General features: G+C 55.2%; 1 protein-coding gene across 1 annotated transcript; it reads left to right on the top strand.

Moving 5' to 3' along the window:
• Nucleotides 1–4,992: 4,992 nt before the first annotated feature.
• On the top strand, nt 4,993–14,954 carry DRAXIN (dorsal inhibitory axon guidance protein). Its single transcript, XM_037818762.1, has 7 exons — nt 4,993–5,443; nt 7,643–7,833; nt 8,290–8,292; nt 9,131–9,242; nt 9,606–9,695; nt 11,113–11,202; nt 14,842–14,954. The coding sequence occupies exons 1-7, from the start codon at nt 4,993–4,995 to the stop codon at nt 14,952–14,954; spliced, it is 1,050 nt and encodes a 349-aa protein (XP_037674690.1).
• The last annotated feature ends 7,526 nt before the right edge of the window (nt 14,955–22,480 follow it).

The raw sequence follows: 22,480 nt of genomic DNA, 5'->3' as shown, positions 1-22,480 counted from the left end.
ACTGGACAGACCGACAGATGGCTCAGGGAAAATTTAACATTGTCAAATCAGACTAACCCTCTTTAGCCTCTCCTATGTAGAGATTCTGGGCTACCACCATTATGCTCCAATTTATATTTGCTTTTTTTAAAGTAAACCAAAGAGGAAAAAAAAGCTGTTTTAAATGATAGAAAATAATGAAATGGATGTCGGCTGCCCTCTTGGATGCAAAACCAATCCTCCAACTGGCTTTGGTTTCTCATGTCTAGAAAATCCTGAAGCATGCAAATAAGTCGTTGTATATGGCAACGGGTTTTCTCCTTTTGGAGTAGTACTCTTCAGCTAACCAGGGGAAGCCCAAGTGAAGACGGTGCCATGTCCGTGTTACAATCCGGTAGAGAATGCTTTTGAAAGTACCTATTTTTACTACGGTTTTCAAAACGGTTTAAAATATAGTTTAAAAAATGATTAGAGTCAAATGCTTACGGTGCTTACCCCTGAAACACCTGCACTGAGCATGGTGGCTCACATTTGTCGTTTTAACACTTGAGGAGGTGGAGGGGCGGGGGCGGGTGACATGGCCAAGGTCTTCTGGTGGGGGTTGTCTGGCTCCCAGCTACCCCAGCCTAGGAATCCCACCGCAGCACCCCCTGTTTCAATCACCGCCCCCCACCCACTCTGCCTGCTGCCACCCCCAACCCACCATGCAGCCGACGAGTCCCTGTGGTCGCACCCAAGGCCGGTCAATGACCCTGAGCACGGATGAGCCAGGCAGGGACGCTGGCCCTACAGCTGTCCCAGAGGCTCGGTGGCAGAGCTCCACAGTTGTCTGCCAGGCGGGTGGGGCGGGAGTCCCCCTAGTCTCCTAGCCCCCCACTAGCACACCAGGATGGGGGGTGAGGACGGGGGTGGAGAAGAGAGGCTTGGGAATCAAAGCAGGTTCCAAGCTTGATTAATTGCCTTCGTTTGCATATGACGCTGCTTCCCTGCAGCCTCCCGGGTGGAGGCAGCTCAGGCTCCAGCTCTCCCACAGGAAGGGGGTCCGAGATAAGCCCCTTTCTCTTCCCCTCGCCATTCCTTTTCCCAGCTGCTAGAGCTGGGCCCTGACTGCACTCAAGGACGAACACGCCCCTCACAGCAATGACAGGAGATTGGTGGGGGCGGAGGGGACCGACAGGTGGCCCCTGCTGCAGCTCTGTGCACAAGTGATGGACCGCAAGGACAATGTCCTAGGGCAGTAGGGGCAGGGAGAGCCTGGGCCTGGCAGTGGGCCTTTGCCACTCACCAGCCCGTGATCTTGGATTTGTGGCTTCCCCTCCCAGAGCCCCTCGGCATACTCATTTTTAAACAGTGGACCTGCCATGCAGGGCTGTTGAGAGGCACAAGTAGGATGCGGTGCAGATACGAGGCCTGGGGCTTCGCGGCTGTGCTGTGAGTGGCAGCTCCTGAGATGATTATTGCGCTGTTTGGTTTTTAATGACTCGCTATTAGACCTCGGTTGTGAAGCCGGGGGGGATGTGCCTCCTCCTTCTGTCCTAGGCAGCCCCGGGCTATCTGCTCTTCCCAAGCTGGGGAGGCTCTAACCCGGCCAGGAAGAGGAGCCTCTGTGAGCAAGCCAGACCAGAGCCACCCAGGGCTGGCAGCGGGAACTGGGGGGCACCCCCTCGCTTTGTAGTCTGGATGCTTGGCGCTTCATGCTGCAGCCTCCAGCAGCTTCTGAGTGACAGAAATGAATTGGGGCTCTTCATAGCTGCCGATCCTTGGCACGGCTCCTGGAGCAGCCCGTGTTCCCCAGCGGGTTCTCTGCCAGGCTGACATCTTGGCTGCTGGGCTCTGCCAAGATCCATGTACAAACCTGGTGGGTTGGGGAGAGGGGTCCGTGCAGCCTTCAGGGAGCTTCCCTGCCCACCTACCAGGCAAGGTGGCAAGGTAGTGACAACCAGCAGAGACTTCTCAGCCCTCAGTCAACTCTCTCTCACACACACAGCACACACACACACACACACACACACACACACAAACACACACATACACATGCACACACAAATACACCCACAGGATTTGTTTATGGTCTTCTGCTCAGGTGTACATTTGGTTGTGCTCCTTTCTGATCCATAGTTATCAGTGCCTATTATTTGCAGGGTCCTGGAGATGCTACAGGAGCAGGGAAAATCGGGCAGAGCCATGCAAGAGCTTCCTGTCTCATCAAGGGCTTGAAAAAAGGCTGATGGCCCCAGCACAAAATGGCAAAGGAGGCCTTTGAGAGCAGGGCAAAGCCATGGAGAAGGACAGAGGAAGAACAAATCTAGCTGGGGAACAGGCAGGGCTTCCTGGAGGAGGTGATATTTGGGGTGGGCAGGATTTGGACAGATAGAAATGGAGTTGGGGGGGGAGGGGGAAGGAGAGCAAACAGCCCAAGCAGGAACAGAGAGGTGGGAAAGCCAGGGTGGGGGTGGGGAGGGGTCTGGGGCCCAGGTTAGAGCCCCCACTGGCCGTGAAAGGGAAAAAGAAGTTAGAGCTGCAAAGGTGGGGCCATGTGGTACAAGGTCTCCAGTGCCAAAGTGGGGCATCTGAGATTAAACAGGAAGGCAGCCCCTAATCCCACGATCGATCGGGGTAACCTGGGAGCAGTGCAGGCTGGGCTGGGGGCTGGGACGGTGCTAATGAGCCCTGGGGAGGGGGCAGCACCATGGGGGTGCATCCACACCGCTGGCTGAGAGGCTCAGGCTGGCAGCACGCTTGATTCCTGGGGCCTGCAGGGTGGAGGGGACGAAGACGGCGCTGAGGTTGGGGTTCCTGGGCACAGTGAATGGAATCAAATAGGGACTTGGTGATGGGATTTAGAGGGGAGAAGGATGCTGAGTAGGGGGGTTGCTGGGGCTGGGGGAGTGGAGAAGGGCTTCATCTCCGGCTCTGCAGGGGAAGGACCTGTTTTCCTAGTCCAGCGCTCAGGGCTGGCCACGACTTCGGAAGTCAAAGCTCAGGGTCATTGACCGGCCTTGGGTGTGACCACGGACCCAGCGGCCGTCGAATGTCTGTCAAGCCTCATGCAATTTCTTGCCTGCATTTTCTGGGTTTCCTGCTTTGCTCCTCTCTATCCCCAGGACAGGAGGGGTTGCACTCATGGGCCAGTATCCCACAGGTTCCCTGTCGATGGGAGCATCTTCAGGAGAGACGGGCAGGGACGGGTCATGGACAGCAGCCAACAGGGATCCGAAGCCTTTCCCCAGCCCCAGGGAGGGTGGCAGGTGGCCGGGCTCTGTGAGGCTGGATGCCAGCCTGCAGGGCTGCCTCGGAGCTGCTGCCGGCCTGGGAACAGGCCCGGGAGTCCCTCCGCAGAACAATGCTTGACTGACAGGCCTCTGAAACGGGCCCCTCCGCCCCGCGGGGCTGCCACAGGAATCCCGGAGCAGGGCCCAGCTGCTTTCGGCCTCCAGAGCGCTCATTATGCAGGGGCCGCAGGGGCGTCCGGCGTCCTCTTGCCTGGGGGTGGCCAGGACAGCGAGCGAGCGGGGCCGCAGGGGGTTTATTCTAGGAAGGGCTGTGTGTGTGGCGGGGAGCCAGGGGTGGTCACCAGCCCATCCCAGTGTCCCACTCACCTGGGATCCACAGGTGCCTCCCATGATGGGGGACCAGATGGAAAGGGATGGATGCCCCGCTCTCGGTCCAGGCTCCAGGAGGAGGGGAAGCCGGGCCCAGGGCCTCCCAGGGGACCAGGAAAGGCCAGGCTCGGATGAAGGGAGAGAGGATAGAGGGTGGCCAGGGACACTCAGAGGTCCTCCAAGCGAGGCTGAGAGGAGGCGTTTCCCTCCCACTCCCCCTCAGGGTGGGTCAGCCCGGCCAGGGTGGGGGCCGCAGCCTAGCCTCAGCCCTGGGCAATTATACGGCTGCAAATCACCAAGAAACGGTTGTGTAAGCACCTTGGAGAGCCTAATGGAATAGCTGGAGGCCCAAGGAAGCCATAAAAATTCAATCAGCCTGGCAAGGCCGGCCTGGGACTGGCCTGGATGTTCCATGAGGCTGGTGGGATGGAGATGGGGGCTATGGGAGGGGGAATCTCCTGAATACAGCAGGCACCACCCCCAGCCCCCAGCCGCAGGCCTTAGGGGCCTTAGCTGAGGTCCCCTGGTGCCCTAGGAGGCTCCACTTCCTGCGGGGAATGGGGGGCTATACTGAGGGCAGATCAAGGATTGACTCACCCCACTCTATAGGGGTGAGAGGCCCAAAGTCCCTCAGCCCCTCCCCGGCCTACACCTGCAGGGAGGGAGGGAGGGAGGGAGGGAGGGAGCGGGTGGCCTCAGGGCTGATCATAGGAGGAAGAGAAAAGGGGAGAGGACAGAATTGGGCTGACCTGGGACAGCGACAAACTGGGGGCCGATGGATTACTAACATGCCACTTACAGGCATGACCACTCTGAACCTTAAGATCCTCTTCAGAAAAAATGGGAGTATTAAGTAAGGAGCCACTGCAGAAGTTGTTGAAAGGGCTAAGTGACATTAATTCACAGGAGATACTTAACCTGAGTCCTGCATGCAGCACCTGGTCAAAAGCTATTTCTCCGTGGGTTTGAGTTTAGGGTTCCAGTCAAGTCCTGGGAGTGAGGGGGCATTTCTGAGCCCCGAGGGATCAGCTCTTTCCCAGCGGACTCGGCAAAGGGCAGAGAGTTGTGCAGAGAAGAATGCTAGACTAATCTGGAACCTGGGTGTTGCTTAAAAGTCAGGGTTTCTCAGCCCCATCACCACTGACAGATAGTCCTTTGTTGGGGGGCGTCCTGTGCATTGTTGGGTGTCAAGCAGTGGCCCTGGTCTCCACCCACCAGTAGCAGCCCTCCAGTTTTGACAACCGAAAATGTCTCCAGATGTTCTCTGAGCCCAAATCCCCGTTCATCCCTGTTGAGGGACACTGGGCTGTAAGAATGTAAGACACAGGATTTGGGGGGAGCAGGGGGGCGGAGAGAGAAGGGCCACTGAGCTGTCCCCTCTTTGTGCTGCTTTTCTTGTAGGGAGGAGGCCATGGCTAGACCTGCCCCCCACCCTGCCTCGATGCTGCTCCTCGCCCTCCTGGGGCTCCTGGAGCTGAGCCAGGCAGGCTCCCTGGCACCCGGAACCCCAGCCCGGAACCTCCCTGAGAATCACATCCACCTCTCGGACCCAGCATTGTGGACACCTCAGACCAGCCACCATCACCGGCGGGGCCCAAGCAAGAAGGAGCAGGGGCCAGGCATGTCCAGCTGGGCCCAGGATGGGGCTGTGGTCACTGCCACCAGGCAGGCCTCCAGGTTGCCAGGGACAAGGGCTCTGTCAGCAGGGCAGAGTCCTGCAGGCCTGCTGAGGGACAAAGACCTGCTCCTGGGGCTCGCACTGCCCTACCCTGAGAAGGAGAGCAGGTCTCCAGGGTCAGAGAGGGTGAAGAAACACGGCAGGGAGCACAAGAGACGCAGGGAGAGGTTGAAACTGCACCGAGGTAACTGGAGATCTGCAAGGGGGCGGAGCCTGCAATGGCATGGGGTGGATGGTGGGAGGAGGTACGAAGGGAGTGAGGGGGTGGGGAGTGGGACCCAAGTGTGGGCTTGGACCCAGATGGCCAAAGGAACTCCAGAGGCAGGAGGGGGTGGGAGCTGGTGGGAGGTGTCAGTGGCCTGAGGTCCCTGGGAGTACCTCCCAAGGCCCCAAGGGGGCGGGCAGTGGGCACGTAGAGGAGGGGAGAAGTCTCACTAAAGTCAGAGTATCTGATAAGGAGAGGAGGCAAAGAGAAGGCCTGGCATGGGGCAGTCATCAATACATGCTCCTCCTAAGTCAGGAAGTTCCACTTTGTATCTGACCAAAATCTACTGTAAGTCCCAAGTAGAGATGAAACTGTTCAGTGCCTTTCAGGCCCATCATTTAATCAACTCTGAAGCACAGAGCAGTGGCTAAGAGCAGAGACTCTAAAGCCAGGTCACCTGGATTCAGATCCTGGGTCCACCATTTAGCTAGCTGTGTGGCCCTGGGCAAGCCACCTTTTTGTGCCTTGGATTCCCCTTCTGCAAGATGAGGATAATAGTCCCATCTACCCTCAGTATTAAATCAGAGTCTTGATATGTAGAGTGCTTAGTGTGGCAGGGGCAAGGAGCAGGGCTTGCTATTAGTTAATTCTCAGCTTTTTCTTGAAGCTGAGTCACTGTTGTCCACTGGAGGCAGGTGACCCAAGGAGGGACCCTCATATCCCCATTCCTCCTGCCTCTGCCCTGGTTCGCGGGGTGCTCCCCCAGCTCTTGTCAACTTCCTTTGATCCTCCTCCACTCTCCCTTCTTCCTCTGGGAGCTGTCTGGGTGGCAGATGAGCTGGGTGCCAGCCTTTGCCCATTTGGTCCCTGAGTAGCCGTGTCCCCAAGCAGGCAGCCTCTGCTTGCAAGTGACAAGACCACCTCTGGGGACAGGCCAAGTGTCACAGACATGGGGGGATGGGGTGTTTCTGCAGGAGGAGCAGAAAGCTCTGCAAGCATCTGGGGTTCACTTCCCTGCCAGTCCTGCCAAGACCCTCCGGTGGGCAGAACATAGTTGGGGCCCCCATCTTAGACTCTCGGTGGCCCTTCTCCAAAGGTTATCTGTGTCAGGTTGGGGAGAGGGTGCTGGCATCCCCAAGCCAGGGGGCACACTTGGGCCTGGACTCACCCCAGCTCAGCTCTGGCTCCCCCAGCTTCGATGGAGCCACGGCCCCCTCCTAGGAGAGGCGGGAAGGCAGCAGAGGTGGCAGGAGGGGGGTATGGTGGCTGGGGCAGGCTCTGCTCTTGACCAGCTGTGGGACCTCAGGCTGACCGGGCCTCAGTTTCCTCATCTACAAAATGGATGGGGTGAATTCAGTGGTCCTCAAGGCCCCTTTCCACCCTCTGGGATTCATTTCTGCAAGGTGGGGTGACCCCAACTGAGTCAGCCTCCCTTACAGCCAGATCTTACCTGAGGAAAAGAGGCAGGGATGAGTCTGGGGCCCTCCAGCTTCTCTCGAAGCCCTTGTTCTGACCCTCCTCATCTGGCATGCTCTCCCTCTCGCACTCCCCCCATCCTATGTCCAGGGGCCTTGGACAGTGGCATTCGTGGTTAAGAACATTAGCTTTGCACTCAGACAGACCTGGGTTCAAATCCAGACTCTGTTACATAGCTGCTCTGGCTATGGACCGGCTTACCAGTTGCTTAACCTCTCCCTTCAGTTTCCTTCCCTATGCATGAGGCTGAAGGCAGCACCCACCTCCCAGAGCTCTTGCAATGGTTAGATGAAATATTGCTTGTAAAGCCTCTCATCCGGGAGCCGGCAAACAGTAGGCTCAGATTCTTGATCTCATCATGTTGCTCCCCTACTCAAAGTCACTTCCTCCAGGAAGCCTTCCAGGATTGATTCTGCTAGCTCCCATTTGTTGCACTCACACCCCTGGCTGCATCCAGCCAACACAGGCTTAGACTTGCTGGAATATTGCTTTATGAGGGCCATCTCCCCTGCAGTACATTTTCTCCCCAAGTCCCCCATTTCCACCTCCCTGGAAGGGTGGGCAGTGGAGATTTTGACTGAGCCAGGGACTCACTATGTGGTCCCTTCCACCCCGGTGTGCAGTAGAAAATGTGTGTTCTGCCGTGGGCACACACGGGTGGGGAGCAGATCAAGCCCCTGGGTTTCTCGCTCCTTGGATCAGGCCGAGCTTTGGTCCGAGGCCCCAGCTCCCTGATGAAGAAGGCAGAGCTCTCCGGAGACCCGGCACCAGATGCCACGATGGAGGAGTCCTCCACCAGCCTGGCCCCCACCATGCTATTCCTGACCACCTTTGAGGTGGCACCTGCCACAGAAGAGTCCCTGATCCTGCCTGTCACTTCCCTGCAGCCCCAGGTAAGGAGCCCGAGAGCAATCTCAGAGCCGAAAGGGTCCCTGATACCACGTTGTGCCAACCCCCACTTAGTAGCTTTGGGGCAGCAAGAGGCACAGAGAGGAGCAGGGGAGAGTTGACTGAGGCCACAGGGACAACACTGAAGCCAGGTCTGACACACCGTCCAGCCCAGCTCCAGCCCTGGGAGGGGTGGCATCTGTCCTGAGAAAGGGCTGCCTCTGTGCAGGGGCAAGTGGACCTGGGGCTCACTCTAGGGACAGCCAAGGAAGCCAGTGCTCTTCAAGGTCTCTGCACTGAGAACAGTGGGGCCCTTGGGGAAGAATTTCATCCGCACAGAAAAGTACAGAGGGGAAGACAGATTTAACAAACCATGTCCCCAAGACCCAGAATTAACAAGCATTAGTTAACACTTTGACCCATCTGTTTCAGGTCTTTAAAAAAGGTAGATGGCGAGAGAGCAAGTGAGAAATCCTGGCAAAAATGCAAGCATTGGTGGATCTAAATGAAGGGTAGATAAGAGCTAATTGCACTGTTCTTGCACCTTTTTTTTGTGGCTTTGAAGTATTTTCAAAGTAAAATCATCTAAAATGGCCAGCAAAATATGAAGAAGAAATAAAACTTTTATTTTTTTAGCAGTAGCTCTTTTTTTATCCTCTTTTTGGATCTTGCACCCCTTTAAGAGTCTGATGAAAGCTGGGGGCCTGCTCCCCAGGACAGCATGGTTCTCCCTGTTTCCGGCCCTCTGGAGTCCATTGTTCAGAAGCCAGCTCTAGGAGGTTCCATCATTGGCCACCTCCGACTGAACACATCCAGCCACAGTCTGCAGCAATCGGTTGCAAGCCCAAGCGAGGCTGGGACTGAGCCCTGGCTATGGCCTCGGTGGTGCACAGAGAGCTGATAATTTCTGCAGGAGAGAGGACGGGGCGGGAAGTGAGCAGCTGGGCTTCATCCAAGTCCTTTCGAATCCCTGAGCAGGCCAGGTTGCCTTCCCTGCCTGACGGTGGTCTCAGCCCCTTCCTCAAGGGCCCGATGACTTATCCCCTTGGCTGCACCGACTGCGTTTAGACGCACAGGTGGGTGCTGGGTGCCCAGTGAGGAAATGGACCGAGTGGCTGCTGGAGCTAGTGGGAGCCTCAGGCGTCCGTCTCGATGCCCCTCGGCTGGGATTCCAGGCTGCCAAGCAGAGAATGAGGTGTCCTCCGAAGAGCCCCTGCCTCCCCTTCTGGCCCAGGGACCCCACATCCTGCTTCCAGTGGTCAGAGGGTTCTGGGTCTCCTGTTCTCCGTGTCTCTTCTGCAGGTGCTGCCCAGGCCTGGTGGGGAAGTGATGCCCACGCTGGACATGACCTTGTTCGACTGGACCGATTATGAAGACTTGAAACTGGAGGTCTGGCCCTCTGCAAAGAAGAAAGGTATGCCCGCCCCCACCCTGCCAGCCCTGCCCTGGGCTCCCTGCCCTCCTCCACCATCTTTGGGGTGGGAGCCCCAGTGAGCCCAGTCTGACCCATAGGGGGGTGGTGGTCAAAACTGGGTACCCACCCAACACCCAAAATGGAAAATGCTCTCAAGTGCTTATTCCATGCCAAACACAGATCAACTCATTTTATCCTGAAAAAGAGAATCTATGTGGTCAGAACTACTGCTGATCTCATTTTAGAGAAGAGAAAACTGAGGCAGAGAGAGGTGCAGTGCCTTGTCTGAGCCAATCTGCCTGGCATCTGTGCACCTAACCTCTCTGTTCCGCTGGGGCTGATGACAGATATTCTTGTCCCCAGAGAGACACCGGAGTAAACCCTCCAGCGGTGGTAACGAGACGTCCCCTGCTGAAGGGGAACCGTGTGATCATCACCAGGACTGCCTGCCAGGTACCACCCCAGCGTTCGCAGCACCGCGCCAGGTGCTGGGGGAACGCCCATGCGGGATAGGGGTGGGTGTCCCCAGGCACAGGAGCAGCCTTTCCAGGTGATAACCCTAATGACAGCTATCACTCACTGAGAATTGCTGCCATCCATCATTTAATCTGCACGACAACCCAGAGAAAGAGACAACACTGTCATCCCCATTTTTCAGGCAAGGAAACCGAGCTCCAGAGAGGCTAAGTGTCACACCCAAGTTCATGCAGCTAGGAAGTGGCTCAAACCCGGGTCTGCCTGGTTCCAAAGCCTCATCCTCCTAAAGCCTGACAGGACTTAATCCTGTCCTTGTCACGCCCTGAGACTGCTGTGCTTGCTAGGGATGCTTTAAGCTACACCTTGGTCCTCCCCTGCTCAGCAGCTGTCACCACCCAGACAGCCTAAAAACAAGTGGCCTGAGGTTTTGACCAATGCCTTCAACTGCTGCCCTCGGTGGGTCTGTTGGGAGCTCTGGAAAGCAGATGCCAAGGCAGAGTTAGAAATCCAAGAGGTTTATTTGGGGGTGGAGGGAACGCCTATGGATGATAAAAGGGGGAGAAAGGAGGATGAGGAGGGAGACCTTCGGACTGGGCTGCCAACTGGAGCTCCAGGGCAGAGACCACCTGTCAGAGGAGACCTGCATCAGGCAGCAGTGGCCAGGCCTGGGTGTCCCCTCCACCGTGCCAGTCAAGGGCCCCCAAAGACACTAACAGCTGCAAGCAGTCAGCTAAGTGCATTCCCCATGGCTCAACAGCAAGTTCTCTCCCGTGGGAAGGACCCGAGCTGCCCACCTCCACGGCCGTCGCACTTGGTAACTCAGTGGCCAAAACAATCTCGTACAAACACGGCAGCCGGTGAGCAGCTTGGCACTGTCTGAGCCAGACTACTGGCTTCTTGGCAGGCTGCTTCTTTTCCAAACTGGTGGGCTCACCCAGAGCAGGTTGGCTCGAGTTGGGCCAGCAGGACAGTTGCTCTGAGGGCCGGCTCCGTGGTGGGCGAAGGCAGCCCTTAGGGGCTCCAGCTGCTTCCCGGGGCTTCCGTTTCCCCATCTGTCAGAAGAGGCCACTGGAATCAGCGACGCCTGCGGCCCCTCCCAGCCCCAAGCTGACTCCACAGCTGGCAGTCGCCAGCTGTTCGCCCGCACCGCCCCTCCGACACTCAATCAATGGCCCATCTGGGGCAGCCAGGGTCTCTGCCACCCGCCCCTGAGGGCCTCAGCAATGACATCCATCAGCGGTTCCAGCCGGGAGCCTGGTGCACCAGATGGCCCAGGCCGCCGGGCCACGGCCCTGCCAGAGATGATGGATTTCCCGTGCAGTGGGCCGGCGCGCGGGGCGGCGGGTAGGGCCCGGCTCTGCCCGGCTGACCGCGGGGTGCTTCTGTGCTGCAGGGGCCTGCTGCGACCTGCGGGAGCACCTCTGCACGCCCCACAACCGAGGCCTCAACAACAAGTGCTTCGACGACTGCATGTGCGTGGAAGGTGAGCCGGATGCCCTGGGTCCAGGGAGCCTGCCTCGTGGGGCTTCTCGGAGCTGCTTCTGGGAGAAAGCTGTCCCCAGGGACCAGGTTTCCTGGCCGGGGGTGCACTGCACCCGGTGGCTTGTGGTGGAGGGGGCGGGGAGAAGGCGAAGGAGGGAGTGGGAGAATCCCCTGGGAGCCAGAGGCAAGCGCAGGAACAGCTTTGCTCGGTGCCTTCCCAATCTGTGAACTCATTTAATCCCGATTCCTGGCACCGTTTCTCAGATTTGCTTTTCTCACCTCTTGAAATACAAGCTGGCAAGATCACCCGTGATCTGGAGGTGAGAGAAGGGAGGAGGCAGGAGAGTATCTCTTTAAGTAAGATCAGACTTGAGCGGCTGCTGCTTTCACAGCGGTATCCTACCCAGGGAGGCTTTCCAAGTGAGATAACAGGGATGGGGTGCATTTCCCAGCAGGGTCCAGGGAAGGATGTGCTTGGCCAGCTCCCTCTTTAACTCTTTCCAGCTCCCAGCTATCCAACCCCTCCTGCACACTTCTGCTGAGGTGTGCCAGGCTGTGTGCTGAGTTCTTTACTCTCATTATCTCCTATAATCCTCTCAGCCACCCCTGGAAAGGGGGATATTATGATCCCCATTTTACAAATGAGTGAACTGAGGTTGAGTGACTTGCCCAACACTTACACAGTCAGAAAAGTGCAGAGGGATGGGAGTGTACTAAAAAATTCGTTTTATTCCAAAAAATTTCAAACATATACTAGCGTAGTCAGAATAGTATAATAAGTCCCCATTTCCTATTATGTGGCTTCAATAGTTTCTGATACGTGGTCCTTCTGTGTCATCTCTGCTCCCACCCACTTCCTATACTCCAATATGATTACTTTTTATTCCTATATTTATTTTCCCAACATGATTTTGAAGCAATCTGTGACAGTTCACAGAACTTCACCTATAAAAATTTCAGTATCCATCTCTGAAAAACAAGTACTGTTATAAAAATGTGACACCTATAATTAACATGGTCCACTCTCCGGTCAGCGTCCTTGTCTCCTAAGTGGGAGAACTTTGTCTCAGTTCCTGCTATTAACCATCCTGTGATACTTGCCCTAATTTGGCTCACATTATCCTCATGAAGAGCCATCTGCTGTAAAAGCAATAAAGCCATAAGGCCTGATTATGTTTTCATCCAGTTAGTCAGTCTGTCAAGAAGCGTTTATTGAGCACCTGCTATGTGCCAGGCACTGTCCGGGACATTGGGGGTTCCATAGTGAAAAATCTGATAATTTCCCACCCACGAATCCATTCTGGTCAGAAGAGCAGACAATAAGCAAATAAATCGCTGGGATGTCTTTAGAAAATGAGAAGGGCTATACAGAAAATAGTCCGGGGTGATACTGGAGTTATTTTAGAAAGGATGGACAGGGGTGGCAGGGAGCCAGCTACCTGGGGATCCAAGGGGAAGAAGGGTCCAGGGAGGCAGGGCAAGGACCAGGTCCTTGAGGCAGGAGCAAGCCTGGCTTGCTCCAGTGGGACCTCACAACCAAATGGAAGATGGTACCCGGTGAGGCAGGAGGAGGATGGGGGAGGGTCATGCAGGGCCAGTCCACCTAGTTGTGATTTCATTTGACTTGTAGCTGGAAGTCATTGGCGGGTTTTAAGCAGGGAAGCAGTGTGCTCTGAGTTGGGGGTTTAAAAATTCACTCTGGCTGCAGGGCTTTGGGGACCGGGAGTGGAGACAGGAAGGACCAGCCTGGAGGTGAGAGGAGGATGGAGGTAGGAGGGTGCTGGGAAGCTGCCTTCTGTAAGACACCTGGCAGCATCTCTGGGTACCTGCGTGCAGGTGGAAACCCCATAGGTAGGAGGAGGAGATGGAGGTGTAGAGCGGGCAGGAGCACTCTTGAGTCTGGGGAGTCCAGAGCAGCCTGGGGCAGATTTGCCGTGCTTGGCGTCCAGGTCCAGCCCAGCCAGGGGAGGGGACGTGGCCCTACAGAGCGGCACACAACTGCTTGGTGCCTGGCTGGACACCCATTGGGGGGCCCCTCTGCATGGGGACCCATCTTTCCTTCCTCCCCTGGGCCTTGGGAAAGGGCGGGAGCATAGCTGCTTTCCAAGCATCCAAGAAATATGTCCAAAACCCATCTGCTCTTTTCCTCGGATCCCTCCTGCATTAAGCAGTCTCAGCTAAACTCTTGCTTTCTCCCTGGAGAATCAGGCTCCAGAAAAAAAAAAAAAAAAAAAGAAGAAGAAGAAGAGTGACATCACAGCTCAGGCAATGAGTTAAAGATGAGCCAGGAGGGGGTGTCACCAAGAGACCAGACCAGAGGGATCTGGGATACACCGGGAACCCTTATGGGGACCAGGAGTCCTAAGGACCCCTGAGAAATCTTGAAATGTTGAACCCAGGGCCCAGGGTTGAAATCCAGCAGTCAAGGCCAGCCTGGATCCTAGAAGGGCCTCTGTGGCTGCAAACCACTACTGCCCACGAATCTCCTGATGCTCTTCCAAGTGTCATTTGTGTGGCCTGAGGTCCGAAAGCCAAGTGGCCCAGGTTTGCATTTGAGGTCCCGAGGTACAAACTTCCCTACAAACCCTTTCCTCTCTTGATGGTGCCACAGGTGGGTCCTCGAGTGGAGATGCCCCTCTCCTTGGGGTTACACCTGGCATGTAGGAGTTGCTTGGGCCACGCTGACATCTCTTTCCCCCATCATCGGGAGGCACCTTCTGTGCCTTAAGTGGAAAGTATCCCTCACCCTCGCATCTCAGGGGGTGGCCGTGGCCATGTCAGAGTTTCACAGCCATGGAAACCTCCCTCGGTGCCCAGGATGGCCACACCTACTTTAATTGGGGGCGATCGGGGAAGGTGTTTTGACACCTGAAGCTTATTAAGCAGGCTGTCTTGCAAAGGGCTTTGGGAGAGATTTCTTTCTGCAGGAACAGCATGTGCGAAAGGCAGGAAATGGCTGGGATTATGAACAGCAAGAAGACCGGGTGGGGCTGGAGTCAGAGCGAGGAGGAAGTGGAAGTAGAGAGAGCAGAAGGGAGGTGGGATCCAAGTCCCCCCAGCCTTGTTAGCCAAGGGCTGAAGTTTGAATTTTACTTTAAGTGCAATGGGGAGCCATGGGAGGTCTTAGAGGGGAGGCCAGACTCTGGTTTCACGTCTTTCTTTTTTTAATTTTTAAAAATCATTGTTAGTGAAGTTGTAGATTTACAGAAAAATCATGTAGAAAATACAGAGTTCCCATATACCACCCCTACTATTAACACCTTGCATGGTGTGGTACCTTGTTACAATTGATGAAAGAATATTATCGTAATTGTACTGTTAACTATAGTCTTTGGTTTGCATTAGGGTTTCCTGTTTGTGTTGTACAGTCCTATGATTTGTTCTGTTTTGTTTTTAAATTTTTATTTTAGAAACATGTATACAACCTAAAATTTCCTCTTTCAGTTACATGCAAATATGTAATTCAGTGCTGTTAATTAGGTTTGCAAAGTCTACTTTTTAAAGCTCGTTCCGTCTGCCCCGGGGAGGATGGGCTGCAGGGCAGAATAAAGAAGGGGGTGGGTGTGGGAGAAGACGGGGCCCCAGGAGATGGGGGGACTCGCTCGTCGCACCGCTGACCCCCGTGCCTGTCTTTGCTCAGGACTGCGCTGCTACGCCAAATTCCACCGGAACCGCAGGGTCACACGGAGGAAGGGGCGCTGCGTGGAGCCCGAGACGGCCAACGGCGACCAGGGCTCCTTTATCAACGTCTAGCGGCGCCGGCGGAGGCGCCTCCCCGCGGGCCCGGGGACTGAGCCCGGGAGGGCCGTTTGTTTATAACTAGCGGGGTCAGGCCCGGGGCACGCAGCCCCTGGAGGGAGGCGGCTGGGGCGGGGGACTCTGGGTGAACGAGCTGCCTCTCCCAGGAGCCGAGCGGCAGCCCCCCAGTCCCCCAACCCCGGCTCCGCCGAGACCACCGCAGCCTGCACGCCCGGTTCTCTGCGATGGCTATGTCGAGAGTGCCCTCTACTGTCCCACCGCAGCACTGCAACGCCTTCAAACTAGACATACAGAGGTTTTTGAGAGTGGAAAGAAATTTAAGCTCCTGGAGGGGACAGGATGGCCTTGGGTCCCTTGGGCACAGATTAACATGGAGCACTGTGCTAAGCGCTTGGCTAACATGATCTCCTTTAATTATGACAACCTTTTAAAGTAGGCATTGCCACCATTTTACAGGGAGGAAACTGAGGCACAGTTGAGTTTTGTGACTTGTCCTGGGTCCCATATCGATGCTCCCCAAACCTAATGTGCATAAGAATCACCCAGGGAAGCTGGTTAAAGTGCAGATTCTGATTCACTCCATTCTGCATTTCTACCTGCTTCCAGGGGATGCGCAAGCTGCCGGGACCCCACTGGGGTCTAGCTGGGTGCTAATAGTAAACGCTGGTGCTGGGGGCTGTTCCTGGGCCAAGGCCCATGTTCTTGCCCCTCCACATCTAGGCACTATTCCCAGGTTTCCACGGCTCTCAGGGAGAGAGACACGGTCCCTGCTGGCTCCCTTCTTTGTGGCAAAGGCTGGAATGACTTGACTTTTCTCTTCCTTCCCTAGACAAAGTTTCATCGTTTTTTTAAAAAACAAAACACATAAACAAACAAACAAACAAAACACCATGCATTAAGCACTTGCTTGCTGGGAAGGAATGATATGAGTAGATGGACCCTTGGCCTCTTGGAGGCGATATTCTGAGATATGTTCTTTTGGGGATATGATAATGCTGTCCCTTAAGTTAACTGGGCCCTGCTGTTCCAGCCCTGGGAAATGCATTTTGCAGTTGCCCCCGATGGCTTCTACCCCAGGGGTGCTTTAGCTTTTGTGGTTCATGCCCTCTGAGAATCTGATGCAAACGGGGACTCTAAAAAATTACACACATCACCCGTGTACACCCATCTTGCATACTGTTTCTGTAAGTTCCCAGGCTTCCAAGCGCCCATCTCTGGACCCCATCACCACTTCTGTAGAACTGTCTGAGGGGTTTGGGGTACCTCCTGAGGCTAAGTGCCCCCCACCCACCCCCCAAGGCTAGGCCCATGATACCCACTCGGAAGATCTGTTCCAGCAGATCTAGCTCCAAGGGCCACCTCAGGAGAGCCATCTAAATCCCTCCCACTGGGCCTCTCAGTCACCCTTAGGCCTGGGGCAAAGCAAGTCACAAATGATAAACACCTTCCCCATCCACATTCCTGGCTGGCCTTGGGCTGTTTACCACCTTGGGAAAAGCAGTGGGGTCAGGGGCCAGGCACCAAAAAATGCAGACTGATGGAGGAGAAACCAGATCCCCTTGTCTTCTCTCCCTATCCAAGTCTGATGGGCATGGGACTCTTGCGAGAGGGGGTGCCGAGAGGAGGGTGCCGGAGAACCGAAGGAGATCAAAGCCAGCCGGCTGGGAAGCAAATCCACCGGTAGTTTTGCCTGTGTCTGAGATGGAGATGCTCAACTAGGATTATGCCGGCTCAGCGCAGATGGAACTCTTGGCAGGCAGAGACCCCGGCATTGCTTGTGGCTGGCGAGAAGGGTTAGGATGGCCAGAGTTATCAGCCACGGAAAACCAAGGATCAGGACCGACCTAAGAGCTGGACAGAGCTGTCACTGCCCAGCAGGTTGGAAATTTGGGACTGATCTCTTTGCCCTGGGGGCTCCTGTTTTGCATTTGCAAATACAGAACTCTAAGGTTGGAGATCCCAAGGCCCTCTGTAGTGTTTGTTTAACCAACCTCTCTTCTTAAATTTATTTTGCTCTTACAGAAGCTAGTTTCCTCTAATCCAGGGTTTGGCAAACTTTTACTACAAAGATCCAAATGGTAAATATTTTCAGTTTTGCGGGCCAGGTGCTCTCTGTCCCAACCAGCCAACTCTGCTGTAGCACAAAGCAACTATAGGTATGGCCGTGCTCCTATAAAACTTTATTTTTGGACTGGGATTTTAATTTCATATTTTTTGTGTGTGACACAAAATATTCTTTTGATTTTGTAAGAACCATTTAGAAATGTAAAAGCCATTCTTAGCTTGCAGACTATTAAAAAACATGTGACTAGCCAGATTTGGCCCACAGGCCATGGTTTGTGGACCCTGCTCTAGTCTGCTGGTTTTTGACCATCACTGCGCATTAGGGAGTGGAAGGGGACGGATGGACACAAAGATTCTGCTTTAATTGTTCTGGGTTGTGGCCTGGACTTCGTGTTTTGGAACCAAGCGGTTCCAAAGTGCAGCCAGGGCTGAGAACCGCTGCCTTGGTCCTATGTCGGGCACTAGCTGGTGAGAAACGGCCCGCTCCACCCCTCATCACCTTGGTGACCTTGGGAGGTACTTAAGGTCTCTGTGCCTTGATTTCTTCATCTGTAAAATGGGGATAATAACTCCTCCTTCTTAGGGATGTTGTAAGGAGTAAATACATAATTCTCATTGTGTGTATAGAACAGTGCCTGGTAAATAATAAGCCCCAGTGTTAGCTAATTTACTATTCTAGAAGAATTTCAGCAGGCATTTTGTTCTTCTGGAATGATTCATCACAAACTCAAAGATCATTTCTAAATCACTGTTTGGGCTCCTTCCCCCGAGTGTGTCACTGGGGCCATGGGATGCTCCGTTAGAAAAGAGGAGGTGGGGTTCTATGGTCAAAGAAGTTTGGGAAACTGCTCTGGCCAAGCCCTAGATGGCACATACAGATTCTGGGCACTGAGGCAGAGCAGGAGGGATTCACAGGTCTAAAACTACCACTGGGGGAGGGGGAAGCTGAGCAGGGGGCCAAGTGGAAACCGACAGCTGCTGGGCCCATGGCCCATGCCTCGCCTTCCTCCCGCTGGCGGTGCTCACCGTTCCCACGGGGCTGACTTTCCGCGGTTTGTCTGGTGATGCCAAGGATGGCTCCCTGCCTGCTGAGAACAGGCTGAGGGTCAGACCTTCCATTTCGGTCGCCCCCAATACCGCTGAGATCCTCTTCCTTTAAGCCATAATCAACACCTTCAATTTGCAATAAAATCTAATGTTCAAATGATGGGCACAGAGTGCCCTGGAATGAGCTCACTTTGCAGCTGGGGAGACTGTAAACTTACGTATAATGCTCAAGGAACGTGTTTATGAAACAGCAGAACAGCAAGGAACATCGAGTGCTGGGAGAGACAGTGGGAAGGACCAGAAAAACGAACCGTTTAGGCTCCTACTTGGAGGTTTCCAGGGGCCAGAAGGGGCCTCATCGGTTCCATGATAATCTCACTCTCATGGGATATGATAAGGAATGTGCAGAGTGGGTGCAAGTGCCAGGACTTAGCAGTTTGCAGAACCGGGGGCTTAGATTGCAGGGAGTGTATTTTCTGAATCCTAAGTCAGGACAGGTGGTCTGACAGAGGATACACCGCTGCTTCTGGGTGCAGGAGGCTTTTTCGTCCCTCATTACTCAAAGTGTGGTCCAGAAGTAGTAACTCCAGCTCCATCTGGGAGCTTGATCGAATGCAGACTCCCAGGCCCTACCCCAGACTTGCTGAACCAGGACTTCAGGGGGTGGAGCCTAGCAATCTGGGTTTATGCTCCCCAGATAATCCGTGTGCATGATAAAGTTTGAGGGACACTGGTCTAGGAAACAGGAGAAAACAGAAAGGTTGGGCCATCAGGGGCATTTGGCTGACTTGGGGGCATTTGCAGTCAGGTCTGAGCTGGGGAATCTTTGAGATCAAGTTGCCTAGCTAATCACGGGCAAGGACAAACACAGGCTCTGAGGCCATGGGGGCTCTGCCTTCTGGGCTGGAGTCGGTCGGTCTTTATTTCTTAGAGGAAATCAAGTGGAGCACCCGGGCTTGGGGCCCTCGGTCGTTGGGTTTTCTGACTCTTGGGAACTTTGCTGGGGAGCTGCCGTGGGTCCTCTGTAAAGAGTGGGAGCAGCAGGGGGTGGGGGGAGATTCTACACCCTTGTAGACCCGTGATCTCTTGTTGCATGTCCTCCCTTGAGCTGTAAAATAAAGAGATGATGGTTATTAGCTGAACTGTTGCCTCTCTACTCCTGCAGTACTCGTCTTTCAGACAGTGTGCGGTGTGCGGGCCTTTGGAGGGGACCCTCGGCTGAGCATTTCCCCTCTCACTTCCCATTCATTCACTCAACTAATTCCATTGAGCATTTGCCTTGAGCTAAGCAGCAAACAAGGCAGTCAGGGGCCCTGCCCTCCCCAAACTTGCCTCTAGGGTTCTTTTTAGCCAGACCTCCTGGGTGGGAGTTTTGTATTTTATCTCCCTCCCTATTTTGGGGTGGAGGCAGCTGAGGTCCCAAAGAGTTTGCGAGGCTGGTGGCAAGAGGCTGGCCAGCCTCCCGTGGCCCATGTGGCCAAGGATAGAGAAAGGTGACGCCAACCCTGGTAGATTGTAGAGGAGCAAAGCGCTGTGATCGGCCTCTGGGCCAGGCCACACTAAGATCCCAGTTTGGGAAAGAGCATGAGCTGGTGATGGTGGCCTGACCCAGTACCAGAAGAAAGTCTCGTCTCGGCAGCAGCTCCAGCCAGCAAGGGCCAGGCTCGCCGACCAGACCCTTCCAGGCCCTTCCAGGCCCAGCTGATCAGGGCAAGGCTGTGTTATGGTGTCCAGAGTTGCTGTGCCCTAAAGCCAAGGCAGGGTTGAGACTCTCCAGGGGACAAGGGTAACCGACACTGGCCTCCCTGCAGTGATCTCCCTGCCCAGACACTGTAGAGGGACTGGCTGCTGCCACCTGGGGAGGGAAAGTCCCCTAATCCAGCATGAGAATCCCCTGGGGAGCCTGTAAAACCCAGGTTTCTGAGCCCCATCTGCACTTCTGTCTCAGAATCCCTGGGGGTGGGCTTCAGAGCCTACAGGCTTGATAATCTCTCCAAGAGATTCAGATTCGGGTGTGAGAATGACTGAGCCAAACCTTCCAGGGAACTCACTTTCCTTCCCACTCAGGGCCCAGGTAGCTGGAGAACTTTCCACTGGGGATGGATCTGAGCAATCAAGCCTGGAAGGCCTCCCAAGTACAGGCCTTGCAAGTCATACCCTCTGTCCCAACTCGTCACCTCTGCCATGGCAGCACCCAAACAGCCACAGGTAATAGGAAACAAATGGGTGCAAATGAATGAGCCTGACTGTTCCAATAAAATTTTATTTACACAAAAGGACAGTGAGCTGATTTGGCTCAAAGGCCATAGTTTGCCCACCCCTAATGTATACTGCTGACCCCTGGGTTGATGGTTGCAGAAAGGCATGCTGGGTTTTTAAAACCCTTCCCTGCTGGGCAGTCAACTTGAACCCATTTCTGCTAAGGAGGGTCAGCCCTGCCCAGGTGATGGGTCAAGACCAGCCCAACCTAAGGCCCAGGGATTGCAGCTTTCTGGGCCAGCTGGCCTGGGTGTAGCCCTCGGGGGTCAGGCGGCTGAACCCCGCGGCTTCTGGAGCTCAGCTCTCCAGCTCCAGACCCCGACCCTGGGGCTGTGGCAGAGCCATCTTTGACCTGCTTCATTTGCTTGTAGCAGAGACCACCGTCTGCCCTAGAGGACCTGGACAAGCATCTACTCTGTGTTAGGACATGAAATCCTGGCTTGGGGTTGGCTGGGGTGGGATTAGTGATGTGAGTGAGCACATGACTGGGTAGGCAAGTGGCCAAACGGAGGTGCCTTTCTCCCTCCACCACAGCCCCCCGACAATGGTGTCTCCTGAAATTCACGCATTTGTGCCTAGGGGACCAGGGTGAGGGACCCCTGGCTCCACACTGGTGACTGGCCGGCACAAGGGCACGCTGAGCAGCTCTGTACACCATGGTCCCGAGCAATCTCTCTGTGTCCGCAACCTTGACCTTGAACTGGTGCCTGACCCAGAGCAGAATACGTGTTTGGAGAAGGAATGCATTCTTCCCATCACAGTTCTGGCCGCCGTTTATGGAGCTGCATCCACTGCCTGAGGCAACACGCCCCCTTGAGTAACTGGAGGGTGGAAATTGTTAGAGTCCATTTGGCAGAGGAGGAAAACTAAGGCACAGGGCAACAGAGGTCATTTGTCCATACTGGGGCAGCTGGTAAGCAGCAGCACCAGGGGTACCAAGTCCACTTGCCCCCAAAAGCTGATGAAGTCCACCAACCCTGTGTAGCCTCTCAGACATCTCCTGAGCCGGGCACTGGAGGAGAGTTTCAGCCAGTGGTGTCTGCCCCAGGCCCACAGGAGGGTGGGGGGTGGTCACAGCTGAGGACCAAGGCTGCTGTTGGGGCTGCCTGGGGCAGCAGGAGCTCACCCCGGGCTGTGAGGACATGGAGTCTAGCACCTGCCTTCGGGCAGCCTCCTGCAGCCCCCTTGGGGAGGAAGGAGTGGGAGTTCCTCCCAGGGCTTCCCAACTGGTGGAATCATTGGAGGCTCCCATTTCATCATTCCTTTCTTATCTCTCCTGTTCCTGGGTGCAGGCTCGCTTACAGCCCCCAGCAAGCAAGGTGAGACGCCTTGGAGCCTGCCCCAGAGCCAGATGTGAAAGCCGTCTGCAGGGAACCGACAACAGAAGAGGGATGAAAGCAAATGCCGAGATAAAGCCCAATGAAGATCGGCTCCTGGAGGCCGCGGGCTCGGCCACCATGCCGGCCTTTGTATATCTGAACATCACCCAGGCGCAGCCAGAGTCCTCAAATGCCTCCCATGAAACTCCAGCACCATCCACGTGGAAAGGTGGGAGGCTTGACCCAGGGAAGGCGGCGGTGGCTGGAACTTGGGACAGATGGGATGGGCAGTGAGAGGCGGGTGGCAGCCAGCATCCATTTTGTGGGGCTTCTGGCTGCAGGGCCCTGGCCTACGGCTTGGGGTTCAGAGCTGGGGCAAGAGAAGACACATGTGCACACCCACACGTGTACATTCGCACATGCACACCCACACGTGCACACACATACCTGTACCCTGCAGGATGGGTAAGGGGTGTGAAGAAAATGCCAAGGGGCTGAGACGTGGAGAACAGCTGGGGCAGCCGGCCTTCTGGGGCAACAGTCTCTTACACCCACTTTCTTGATGGCCCGTTTCTAACACTACCAAGGTTTCCTGGAAGACACCAAGCAGCCCCGGTAATTTGCTTTTCTGCTTTTTCCATGCCCACCAAGGGCTCTGATGGGCTCTCTGCTTCCTGGAGTGAGTGCCCAGGGCCCTAGAGGGATTGGACGATATTGCTCAGTATCGGGAGGCTGCCTAGAGGAGACTCGCCCAGAAGTCACTTTCTAGGACTGGTGAGGGGAAGAAGCAGTAGGAACATTCCGAATCATTTCCTGCTTTTTAAGGCTCAA

The sequence above is a fragment of the Choloepus didactylus genome, chromosome 2 (assembly GCF_015220235.1).
Source record: "Choloepus didactylus isolate mChoDid1 chromosome 2, mChoDid1.pri, whole genome shotgun sequence".
Classification (NCBI taxonomy): domain Eukaryota; kingdom Metazoa; phylum Chordata; class Mammalia; order Pilosa; family Megalonychidae; genus Choloepus; species Choloepus didactylus.
The sequence above is the reverse complement of the archived record's forward strand: the minus strand, read 5'-3'. Positions and strand labels throughout refer to the sequence as shown.